General features: G+C 37.4%; 1 protein-coding gene across 1 annotated transcript; it reads left to right on the top strand.

The window, feature by feature from the left end:
• The first annotated feature begins 575 nt into the window (after positions 1–575).
• On the top strand, positions 576–3,948 carry LOC117922975 (chaperone protein dnaJ C76, chloroplastic-like). Its single transcript, XM_034841220.1, has 4 exons — positions 576–986; positions 1,292–1,548; positions 2,762–2,945; positions 3,135–3,948. The coding sequence occupies exons 1-4, from the start codon at positions 615–617 to the stop codon at positions 3,765–3,767; spliced, it is 1,446 nt and encodes a 481-aa protein (XP_034697111.1). The 5' UTR covers positions 576–614; the 3' UTR covers positions 3,768–3,948.
• The last annotated feature ends 8,579 nt before the right edge of the window (positions 3,949–12,527 follow it).

The raw sequence follows: 12,527 nt of genomic DNA on the forward strand, positions 1-12,527 counted from the left end.
TAATAAAAATAAATACGATAAAAAGGAAAAATAAAGATGTAGATTTAAAAATAAATTAACTATTTTAATTTATTATTTAAAGTTGATTTTGACTTTAAATTATATCATTAAATTATTTTATCAAATATAATTAATTTACTTAATTACTTAAATTAAATTATTAAGTTATTAAATTGATTTATCAAATAGTATTTAATATGTTAATTTAAAATGTATAGTATGATATATTATCAAATAGTATTTAATATATTAACTTAAAATGTATATTATTATTTGGGCATTCGTACAAATTTTACCAAAGTGCCTTTTTCTGTTTTAATTTTAGTTTTTTTAAAATTAAAAATCATTACCTTAAAAAAGTAATTTACTGAACTCTTAATTTTAATGGAAAGACTTTTTGACATGCTCTTCATATTATATATGTTACAAAAAGCTTTTTCTAATAGAACATTTGACCCTAACACAGCTGGGGGCAAAACAGAAATTTCATTACTAGCCAGATCTTTATCAGCGTAAATAGTGACTACAAAATATCTTTCCTTGCAAGTATCTTATCCCACGTCCACAGACTACACACCTCCTTCTCACATTTTCTCGAGAAAGAAAAGGAAAATATGCCTTCAACATGCCTCCCTCTGTACACTCCCACATCTTCAATCATAAGAACCTCCACCCCAAGATCTGCCGGCTTGACTTTCCACCACGCCACCACTCTCAGAAAGTTGCATGGCAATAATTCAATAACGTGCAAAGCTTCATCGTCGTCATCATCATCTTCATTATCTTCTTTAGTAGATTTTGATCTCTATGATCTTCTGGGAATTGAGAGTTCTTCGGATCAGAGGCAGATAAAGATGGCGTACCGGAAGCTGCAGAAGCGGTGCCACCCAGATATCGCCGGTCCGGCCGGCCACGACATGGCCATCATTCTCAATGAAGTCTACTCGGTCCTCTCTGATCCAAATTTACGTTTAGCTTATGATAAGGTTAGCCATGGCCTGTGGCTTCTCAAATTTTCCTTAATTTTTTTTTTTTTAGCCATGGTGCTAGGGGCGTTTTTGACATATTATTTGTTATGTCCTTCATCATCAACGATTCATATATTTTATTTATTGATTTATTTAATTAATGGAAATTAAGCCCAAGAATCCTAATAAAACAAATTCTTTTGTGGTTTTTGAAGTTCATTGTAGTGTAGATTTGCAAAATTGGAGGTGGAAGTCATGTGACATAAAATTACTTAACTTGGGTGCAAAAATAAATGATTTAAAAATTGATGGAAATGGTGCAGGAACAAGCTAAGATTGCAGGGCTGAGAGGGTACACAGGGAAGCCTTTGTATTCAGTATGGTATGGATCAGAAAGTGAAGAGAGAGCAGTGTTTGTGGATGAAGTCAAGTGTGTTGGCTGCTTGAAATGTGCCTTATTTGCTGAAAAAACTTTTGCCATTGAATCTGTTTATGGAAGAGCCAGGGTTGTCGCACAGTGGGCTGATCCTGAGTACAAAATCCAACAAGCTATAGATGCCTGCCCGGTCGATTGCATTTCGTAAGGAGTTTTCCTTTTTTTTTTGTTTTATTTTTCTTCAAATATCTAAGCATCCCACCTATTTCATTTTGCTTAAATTACAAAACTATCACTGTATTTTCACTCATGTTACAATTTAGTTCTGATATAACATTTTTTTTTGAAGGATTTTTGGTTTCTTATGAATGAAAATTGTTGTTAATGTGTTTAATTATATGAGCCTAGGTTTATAGTTGCGACCATACCTCACAGCCACAAGAAATAAAATTGTGACTATAAGAGTTAAGTGCGAATAAAATACACCGCCGCAAAGTGTGGCCATGGGGCTGCAACCAAATCCTATATAAATGTTAAAACTTGTTACAAAGTATGTAATGCATCTTGATTATCTAAAATGCATGTAAATTGACTTGATGACTTGACAAGACACTTCTTTTTATTTAATGAAGCTACTCGAGGTCAATCGTATGTTATATTTGAGATACTATAGATGTATGCCCTATCGATCATATGCATAACATAAATATTTTTCTTCATTTGCTCGAGTATAATGCAACTTAGATGTTTTGATAAATTTATGTGAAGGTGAAAATTTGTTAGAGTATGTACTTAAATCTTGGTTGTCTAAAAAATATGATAATGCATCCGAATATTTCTTTTTATTGCTTAGGACTTCTCATAAGTTAGTCTTTTACACATATATGAAATGATAGCTAGCATGTTTTCTTGAGGTTTAAGCATATGCAGTGGCAGAACTAGCAAACGGTTTTAGTTGGGCAATATGTAACTTTTTATTTCAGGGGGGCAAAAATTGAATAAAAAACATTTATAGTCTAGTGATAATAAAGAAATTCCCCTTCTATCTATATTAAGGGGTTCAAATCCCCTTAATATAACCAGTAATCTAATACATGATCGAAGTCCTTTCTTTTCTTAAAGGTCTCAAAACAATCAGGGCACAGGCAAATGGTATCTTTGTATTTCCCTGGCATCCAATCGAGGGACTAGTCCACCCAAATTGAAAGAAAAACAAACACACACAAAAAAAAAATAAAAAAAAAAATAAAAAGAGAAGAAAAAGACAGGATACCTTTTAACATTAAAATGAGCGATGATATAATAAATGATATTAAGAAATAATTAAGATGATCTTGGGACATGGATCTTTTTTTCCAGAGGATTTACCTTCATTTATGTACTTTTCTTCCCCCTTTTTCCGCTGTACTAAACACAGGATGGTTGAGAGGTCGAACCTCGCTGCTTTGGAATTTCTAATGTCAAAGCAGCCGCGTGGCAGTGTAAGAATGAGCGCAGGCAATGCAGTGGGTGCATGCGTCTCCAACATTTTTGTAGATGTAAAAAAATTCCAAACTAGATTTCACGATGCCATGGACAAAGCTTCCACACATGGCTCCAAGGTATGCACATCTTGACTGATACCATGGCATCTTGTTTTTTTGAAGTTGTTCGAAATAATTATAATCGATTTCGTTTTGAAATAATGAATGAAGAAAACTGATTAATACATGCGTATATGCGAAAATGGTGACCAAATTTTTGTATCATTGATGCATTGTCATTTCTAACTTCGACAAGCTACGTTTCAGGAGAAAGATGACCAAAGAGAAGCAAGGATCTCAGCCATTCAAACGATCAGATCAATCACAAATTGGTTGTATTGGCAAGCACCCACTGGAGGATCAGACTCTGGCCAAAGTCTTATACGTGTTGCTGGAAGATTGTCAGGACCAAACATTAACAAGCTACGGGACGCAGCTGCTGCTAGGAAACAAGCCAGGGAGAGCACAGAAGCAAGAAGCCGGACCAGGCCAAGTTACATATATGATGCTGAATACTGGATTCCATCAACTCTTGCTCTTCCTGCCACAAACCAGAACAACGATTTGGCCTCCAAAGCTGCATCATCAGAGTCTTCACCACCTAGTAAACAATGGAAAGGAAAAAGCGAAAAAGATCATGGAGTCAGCAAAAACAATAGGAGGAGTTCCACTATATGGCAAATTCCCTTAGCAACAGCAACAATTGCAGCTGTTGTAGTGAGATTCCAATTGGGAGAAGGAGCTGTTGGCGAATTGAAAGAGCATATAGGCGGCTCATTAGCGTTGTATATTGTTAATAGCTCTTGGTTACAGGTTGTCCTAGCTGGGGTTACGTGGTATCTCATTGGAACCTATATGGTGGAACTATTAGAAGTGATTAGAAACAGGGACAAGGTGTAGGAAAAATTTGGAAGACAGGCACTTCAGAACAATGGTAAACAAAGTTAATTGATACACCAGCATTGTTATTGAATGTTGTACGCTAATTATTTGGGCACAGGTTTGGCTCAACACCTCAATTGGCAACTCACTAGCTATGTTACTGCTCTCAATACAAATATGTATGGCTGCATTGTTCTTTGGTTTGAGAGTGCAAGAACACTGATATAACTCATTTTGTTGTTAGATCTATTCATGTTGCTTAGCATTATGTCATGACCTCGTATCATGTCAGCCTTAATTTAATGACCTCATATCTTGGTCCTCTTCAATGTTTATCAAACTAAACACATAAACAATTATATAAAGAGACAATTGATTATAGGAGAAAAATTAATAAAAGAAAGCTAGGTTAAGTTTGGTTTGAAAAATATTTTCTACTTTTTATTTTTTATTTTCATTTTTTGAAAATAGTTTTCTTGGGTCCAAGATTTTTTCTTATCAAGTTTTGATGATAACCTTGACCTCCATTCTTCAAAAACCTTATTTATACTAGGGATTCTGGATTGCTCCATTCCCTAATTCTAGATCTCGTAGGGTATATACATCTATCCCTAAGGTTCTCTAGATCTATCGTAATGAAAATATATGATATAAAAAACTATTATAGAATAAAGATCTAGAGATAGAAAGCTTAAACCTACGATTTGGATGTTCCTAAGTCAAATCTAATCCAAAGAAGATGTCGTAGGCATAGTAGAACTTGCCTACATAACGATCTTCTACTCGATCTCTCCCATGGATCCTAGTATGAGAGAATGATGAGTTTTTCTCTATCTAGAGGGTGGTTAGGGTTCCTCTAGTTGGAATTTAAAAAAAAAATTAGGACATTGAGTTTTGTTTGTATGTTGGCAATTTTGTTCATTTTAATCTTTGGGCATAGAACTTCTTTTAGATAATGACTTACTTTCTATTGAATATCAAGGGTTGCTGTTTGTCCAACTGAGAAGTCACAGGTATGTTTAAAAAGGTTTAGCTTGTGACAAGTTAAACTTCTAAAAGGTATAAACAGAAACACTACTTTAGGTATAAAAAAGTCTAGGAGGGATGATTGGTCTTGGTCATCAGGATAAAATCCCCATGGAGAGTGAACTAGTGTGCATACATATTAAACAAGGCCAATAGTGAATCATGACATGGGTTATGAGGTATTCATGATTTACCTAGAAACTATATTGTATGAACTCAATCTCAACCTTGAGAGAATACTAAACCTGTGATGAAGTCAATAAGAGGCTTTGACTTATGAGTGAGATCCTCAAGCAGTCATATATTCCCTACATATTAGGTCACTATTGATGGAGAATAGTGGCAACAGGTATTCTCAGTAGAGGTATATATCATGGTATCTCATGGGATTAATATTATGTGTCCTTTTAGGTGATACTAAGGACTTGTGATCATGAAATCTGTGGTCGTAATAATTCTTTAAGCGAAATTTGACACATATACTTATGTGAGTTAAAGTTTGCCATTTTAATTACATTATAAGAGGATTTGTAACTAAAGAATTGGAGAAGTAATCTTAAAAGGTTGATAACATATACCTTATAAATTACTAACGTCACCAAGGTTTACATTGGATCATGTGTATGGTCTTCTTGGGTTAGGCTAATTAATTAATTGAAGTCTAATAGAGCTAATTAAATAATTAAGACCCGAGTGAGTTAGATTAAGTGACATAAGCCCAAGTTGGACTCAAGTTGGTTAAGCTTACAAGGAAGCCTATATAAAAACCTCTTTAAGGGTTTAGGGCTTCAATCTTCCATTATTTTTTAGGGATTCTAGAGAGGAAATCTTAGCATCTCCCTTTAGAGAGAAAACCACCCTTTTTTTGAGTCAAGAATCATGAAAAGAGTGATCGGGTGAAAGATTGTTAGGTTTATGAGGTTTGTGACACCTATAAAGTTTCTTTATCGGATTGAATTTGATTTAGGAACATCTAGATCATATCTATGATACCTAAACTCTCTAGATCTATGTTTCCAATGGTTTTTATTGCCATATTTTTCTACTGTATTAGATTTAGAGAACTTTTAAGACTAGGGGCATGCACCCTAAGCGATCCAAGGCTGGGAATGGAGAGATCCAAGGGTTCCCAACAACATACATCCTAATTGGTCGAAGATAGGAAATGGAGTAATTTGGATATTCTTATCATTTTCTAATAATAAAAAACAATTCATTACATAAACTAGATATCTAGTAAAGTTTTGAAAATCATTTTTAAATATTTTAAAAAATTATTTGAAGTAATTTCTATAAAATCACTTAATAATTATTTTTCCAAAAATATTTTTTTTCACTATATAAAATATTACCAAAAATATTATCAAAATCATTTTTTTTAAAGAGGCCATTTATGAGTAATTCTAGTTAAAACACATTTATTCTATAATACTTTTACTTGTAGCACTTTCATTAGAAATCTTTTTAAAGAGCATGGATAATTCTTTTCATTGTATTTTTATGTTATGTTAAAAAAATGAATTTATGAAAAATCACTTATATCCATGAATAATTGTTGGGATTGATCTAAAAGTAACACATGACATAACAAAGTTAGACTTAACCTTCCCCTTGGTATCCTTTTGATGTATTGACATTAATTTTCGCATTTATTCCATGTCTCTTACATTGTACATAACTTGGGTGCATTAGGAGTTGTACAGAAGATATAAGTCGTGTGTTCCTTGCAAGTAGATAAGTTGTTTACAATTAGTTCATGGATTTGGGCAATCCAATGGAAATTGTAGTGTACCACCTCTGAGAAAACAAAGGCTATGCATAGTTAAGAAAAACACCCAAAAGAGGAGGGGGGGGGGGGGGGGTGAATTGGGTTTTTAAAATCTTTTCAATCACAACAAATTTAAACAAAATATAAGCAAAGTAAAGAGATAGAGTTTAGAGAATTCAAACTTGGGTTTATAGTGGTTTGGCACTTCCTTGCCTACGTCCACTCTCCTCAACCTCCTAACCGAGTGAGGGTTCCACTAACTTGAAGCTCCAACCAAGCTTCCAATCTTCTTACACTTGGATTCCGGCTCCAATGGGCTCTTACACAACCTCTTCAAGATTCAACCCTCTTGAAGGCTTTAACACTCAGATTGTTACAAGATATAATCACTCAACCTAGCTTAAGGATGACTCAAATACAAGACAAAGCTAGGATGACAAACAAGAGTAAGAGTGCACTAAAGGATATGCGTGGTAATTTTATGCATTATGAAAGAAATGAGAGTTTTTTTATCAAGAACAGGTAGATAGGCTTTGAATGCAAGTGTTCTCTACTTAATAAATGAAGTGGAGCTCTCAATTTATAGGTTTCTAAGCTCGGGAGTCAAAAACAGCAAAAGGTAACCTCGTCCGGTCGAGCTAGGGGTTGACCGGTTCACTAGCTATTGGAGCATTTAATGCATGACAGGTTACCGTTGCCTCAACCGGACCTCGACCGGTAAGGGAATCACCTCGACCGGGAAGAGAAGGCTATTGGGAGAGAGAGAAGGTTTTTGACCTTCCTCGACCGGACGACCACAATTGGTCGACCGGTTCCTCAACCGGTTGACTGGTTGGCCATAGCCTCGACCGATTGAGCCTTTTTGGCCCCGAAAACCTATTTTTTTGATTCTTTTCTTTTCTAACACTTTGGCAAGGTCTTTAGGTAAATTATTAACCCAATTTTGAAATATTTTGCCTAAGGTACATTAGTTAAAAACTCGGGTTTGAATGAAATCAGCGTTTTAGAGAATAAACCAAGTTTTCAAAGATGCATGAAACATGTGAAAATCCTAAGTGCACTCATGCATTCATCTTACATTAGTTTCCTATGATCACAAGTCTTCCAAGCGTCTCGATCTTGTATCCATTTGGTCATTTGATGAATTTTCGCGTTTATACCTGAGATTTTTAAACATTAAACCAATTAGTCACTTAACCATGGTTTGTTATCATCAAAACCCGATTAGGAGAACCCTTAGGCTAACAATCTCCCCCTTTTTGATGATGATAAACCTTGGTTATCTAGGAGAGAAAAAAAATCTCCCCCTCAAACCAATCATGGATCAATCAAATGATTTTTAATAGGAAGCAATGTAAAACACGAAAAATGAACAGTGGATCATAAAAATATCATAACATATATATATAGAAACCTCACATGTACAACAAGATAGATGTGACAATGATAACAATGACATGCATGAGGGTCTCCTAGATCCTATAGATCCTATAAATTTCTCCCTCTTTGGCAACATAAAAAAGAAACAGAGGGGGATGTCTAGATAGTCTCAAGGCTGAGGGGGTGGAGGAGGAAACACAGAGTGGAGGTATGCCATCATTTCCTCATGCTGACTCGCTTGACGACTCTCAATACGATCAATGCTTTGCTGGAGATGCTCGAATGTAGCCTGTTGCTGATCCATACGCTTCTTTATGCGCTCAAATCGCTATTGGAAGTGATCAAATCGAGAGACGACTCCAGTCTGATACTGATCCATGTGCTCCTCCATAGAGTAGAAGCGAGAGTCATGGACTAAGGCAAGCTCCTCTATACGAGTCCCAAGGGAGCTGATCTGAGCGGAGACATCCATCCAAGGCGCATGATCAGGAACGTGAGGTGCCTGAGATGGTAGCTCGGTAAATGATGGTTGAGATGATGGTCCTGCTGTGAAATTCGGCTCAGTCATCATAGGCTCTGAGAAGGTAGCCTCAACATGAATGCCCTTTGATTGAGGTGGAGGCGGAATGTCTAGCTCGGGCCCTCTCTGCTCAAAGTCCCTCTGAGGGTCTAACCCATCCTCCATCTCTCTGATCTCGGCCTACTCCTCTGCTTTGGGATGCATCTGATCCTGTCCCCAGGCCTGTCGCTTAGCTTTCCTAACCCAGGAGCCATCGGGAGCTTTCTCGAACTTCATACGCCCCAAAGACTGCTCATCATACGTGCCATAGCTGGTGGGGGCCTCGAAATCCGTCTTTCTACTCAAGTTGACCTCGGCATCCTTAAATACTCGGGTGAGGAAGTGGCCATAGGGGAGTACTCGTGTCGTGCTCTCAATGCAGGAGATCATATTCATCATCATCAGATATCCACGTGAATCCGTCCTCGGTGAGGATCGAGTTAACAATAAATGCCTCAAGGTAGGAGACCTCGTCGCGATATCCTCCTCGTGGCAATAAAATAGAGCAGATCATGTGGTGAAGGACTCAGTTGGTCACGGTCAGACTGTGAGCCGATGGTTTCCCATCCCTTAGGGATCGGCGAGTTTGCACAACCTCTGAATAGCCTCTCTAGGCTCGAATCCCGGCACAGTGGGCCACGCCTTGACCTCATACACTCGAAGTCCAACTGAAGGGATGTCGAGAATGTGACAGATACTCTCGGGACTCAATCTGATCTCAACTTCTCTCACAGTGGATAATAAAGGTCCTCCAAGCCCGTAGGTCGCCCGGGAATAAAAAGCCCGCACCAAAGTCGGGAAGATCGGCTCAGAAATTGTCACAACTGGAAACCATCCCATCCGTCTGAATAGCTCCTCAAACCCAAAGTGCTGAAGTTGGGAGAAATTGACACTTCTCCTTGGGACGACTTTCCTCTAGGCAAATTTTTGCTTGTAGTGTTGATAGTCTTCATTCGAACTGAAGAGTGCCGTGTCATACCTCGCCTTTCGGCGAGCCTCCATCTGCTCGGGCTAAAATGGCTCAGCAGGGCGCTTGCCCTGAGCCCTAGAGGTGCCCGTCTCTCGCCTTGGTGCCATCCAATGAACGGAAAAGAGAAGGAGGAGTCCAAAAAGAGAGAATGAAATGGAACGAGAAGGAGTAATCACAAATCCGAAGCCCTAGGCGCACGGAGATGAAGCTGAACCAACCCTGAGGCGTGCGGTGTAGAGAAGAAACACTCCCAAAAGCTGAAACCCTGGGTTTCAAATCAAAACCCTAACCTCAAGGCGTCCCAAAATCAAGTCCACATCCTGCAATCGGTCCAAAATGGTCTTCTGGAAGCAAGGATATGAAGGGGCGGCAAGCTATAGAGGAGAAAAGGTGAGAAATGAAGCGCGCGTGCGTGGGAGGGGGGGGGGGTGTTTAAATTCCCAACCCCGACGAACCGGTCGACCGCCTGGTCAAGGGTCAACGGTCATATTCAACGGTCAATTTTTCCAAATTTTGTTGCTTTTTCTTGTCTCGTGATCCCCCCTGTCCTTTTCAGTTGAAACCCCCAATTTTTTATGTCCAATGCCACGGGAATTTTGATTTTTGGTCAAAATTTGACCTCTTTCCTAGGATTATTTCTATATGATGCATATGATATGGATTTCACGCAATCATAGGGTATATTCAATCAAGAATTCATCAAGCAATCATTTGATCATAAAGAAATCACCCCTAGTTGCCTTCTAATATCAACAAATTGCTCTTCACTTAAGGGTTTTGTAAAAATTATCGGCAAGTTAATCTTTTGTGCTTACAAATTCAAGTGTAATGTCACCCTTTTGTGCATGGTCTCTAAAAATATGATGTCTTATCTCTATATGCTTAGTCCTAGAGTATAGTACCGGATTTTTTGAAATGTTTATGGCACTAGTGTTATCACATTTTATAGGAACATGCTCAAAAATCAAATTGAAATCACTAAGTGTTTGTTTCATCCAAAGGATTTGTGCACAACATAAACCGGTTGCTATGTATTCGGCTTCCGCCGTAGACAAAACTACCGAATTTTGCTTCTTACTATGCCATGAAACAAGTGAGTGTCCTAGGAAATGACAAGTGCCACTAGTGCTTTTCCTCTCAACTTTACAACCGGCAAAGTCGACATCCGAGTATCCAATTAATTCAAAGTTATCACCCTTAGAATACCATAGGCCTATGTCCATAGTCCCTTTTAAATATCTAAGAATTTGTTTTACAGCACTTAAATGAGATTCCTTAGGACAAGATTGAAATCTAGCACACAAGCATACACTATACATGATGTCAGGTCTACTAGCGGTCAAATATAGCAAAGAACCTATCATGCCTCTATACATAGTTGAGTTGATGGGCTTACCTTTCTCAGCCATGTCAAGCTTGATGGATGAACTCATTAGAGTCTTCATTATTTTAGCTTCCTCCATATTGAACCTTTTGAGGAGATCTCTTATATGCTTTGCTTGATTGATGAAGGTTCCTTCCTTTAGTTGCTTGATTTGAAGTCCAAGGAAGAAGTTAAGTTCTCTCATCATGCTCATTTCAAACTCACTATGCATGCATTTAGAGAATTATTCACAAAGAGAGACATTAGTAGCTCCAAAAATGATATCATCAACGTATATTTGTACTAAGAGCATGTCATTTTCTTTGGTTTTTATGAAAAGAGTTGTGTCAATTTTTCCCATTTTAAAACCCTTTTTCAAAAGAAATTTACTCAATCTTTCATACCATGCTCTAGGTGCTTGTTTTAAACCATAAAGTGCCTTTTTAAGTCTAAAAACATGATTAGGAAAGTTAACACTTTGAAAACTGGGTGGTTGTTCAACATATACCTCTTCATTTATAAAGCCATTTAAGAAGACACTTTTCACATCCATTTGATATAAAACAAAGTCTTTAAAACATGCAAAGGCAAGTAGCATCCTAATGGCTTCCAATCTAGCTACGGGAGCAAAGGTTTCTTCATAATCTATCCATTCTTCTTGATTAAAACCTTGGGCTACCAATCATGCTTTGTTCCTTATAATTATTGATTCGTTCCCAATTGGTGTCTCAGCTGATTCATGTCCAACTCGTGCTCCTTGACTGAGGGAGTGATCAACAAAATTTATAACCTATATCACCATGTATTAGGATAGCTTTAGCTAATATAGCATAGTGGCTCTATGATCGTTCACTGGGAAGGGTTTTCAACTCACAACTGATACCAATTCAAAGTTAAATTGGTGTTTTTTCATTTCAAGGTTAGCTTAAGAAATAAAACACAAACTTTGGTTAAACGAAGTTTTTGTTTCAAACTAACTAAAAAGAAAGTAATGGAAATTACTTATGAAGAAAAACATTCCTTGGAGGTTTGGGTTCACAGGAGAGGTTCCTTATGTAAAAACAGAGCTCCGGTCATTTGGTTCATTTCCTCGCATTAGAGAATTAACATATAGTCAATTTTCTAACCGGTGTTGTACATATGTAACCTTTAAATGGATTTCAGCTCTAATTCCTTCTCACTGATGCAACTTGCAATGGCTCGTGCCTCTCACCTAGCATTTGCCATTCAAGGTGATCTTTAACTTTGGACTTCCCTTCTCAAGCTCGCAAGAGATAACTAATGGATGTCTCCTTGGAGTCCAAAAGCTTACCAAGTGTTGGCAATTCTAGAAAATCCTACCTTCAAGTCACTTCCCAAAAGCTCGCAAGAGGTAAACTAGTGCATCTCCATGGACGGAGATCACTTGCCTTACCAGGTGTTCACTCAAGTGAATTGAAGGTGTTTTAAGTTAACTAAAAACATAGAAATCATTAAAGGAACACACTTTCTCTTCATTAATGGCTGAAACCACAAAGCTATAAATTCTTGCACTTGGAACCTTCCCGGCAACCTTAGCTCCAAGGAACTAAAAGTCTAGCCACTCATTCTCTGAGGAAACTTCCTCAGAGCTTGTTTGGCTAGTAAGAAAAAGAATGAGAAAACAAAAATATAGGAAAAACAGAGCAAGTGCTCTGTAAAATATATTTCTTGCAAAATTGTACAAAGGATGC

The sequence above is a fragment of the Vitis riparia genome, chromosome 10 (genome assembly GCF_004353265.1).
Source record: "Vitis riparia cultivar Riparia Gloire de Montpellier isolate 1030 chromosome 10, EGFV_Vit.rip_1.0, whole genome shotgun sequence".
Taxonomy (NCBI): domain Eukaryota; kingdom Viridiplantae; phylum Streptophyta; class Magnoliopsida; order Vitales; family Vitaceae; genus Vitis; species Vitis riparia.

Bases quoted from the DNA above. Each gene is read 5' to 3' on its own strand.
- LOC117922975 (XM_034841220.1), top strand. From the start codon at position 615: ATGCCTTCAACATGCCTCCCTCTGTACACTCCCACATCTTCAATCATA. The intron at 1,549-2,761 runs GTAAGGAGTTTT...TACTAAACACAG, and splicing joins TGCCCGGTCGATTGCATTTC to GATGGTTGAGAGGTCGAACC. The intron at 2,946-3,134 runs GTATGCACATCT...GCTACGTTTCAG, and splicing joins CTTCCACACATGGCTCCAAG to GAGAAAGATGACCAAAGAGA.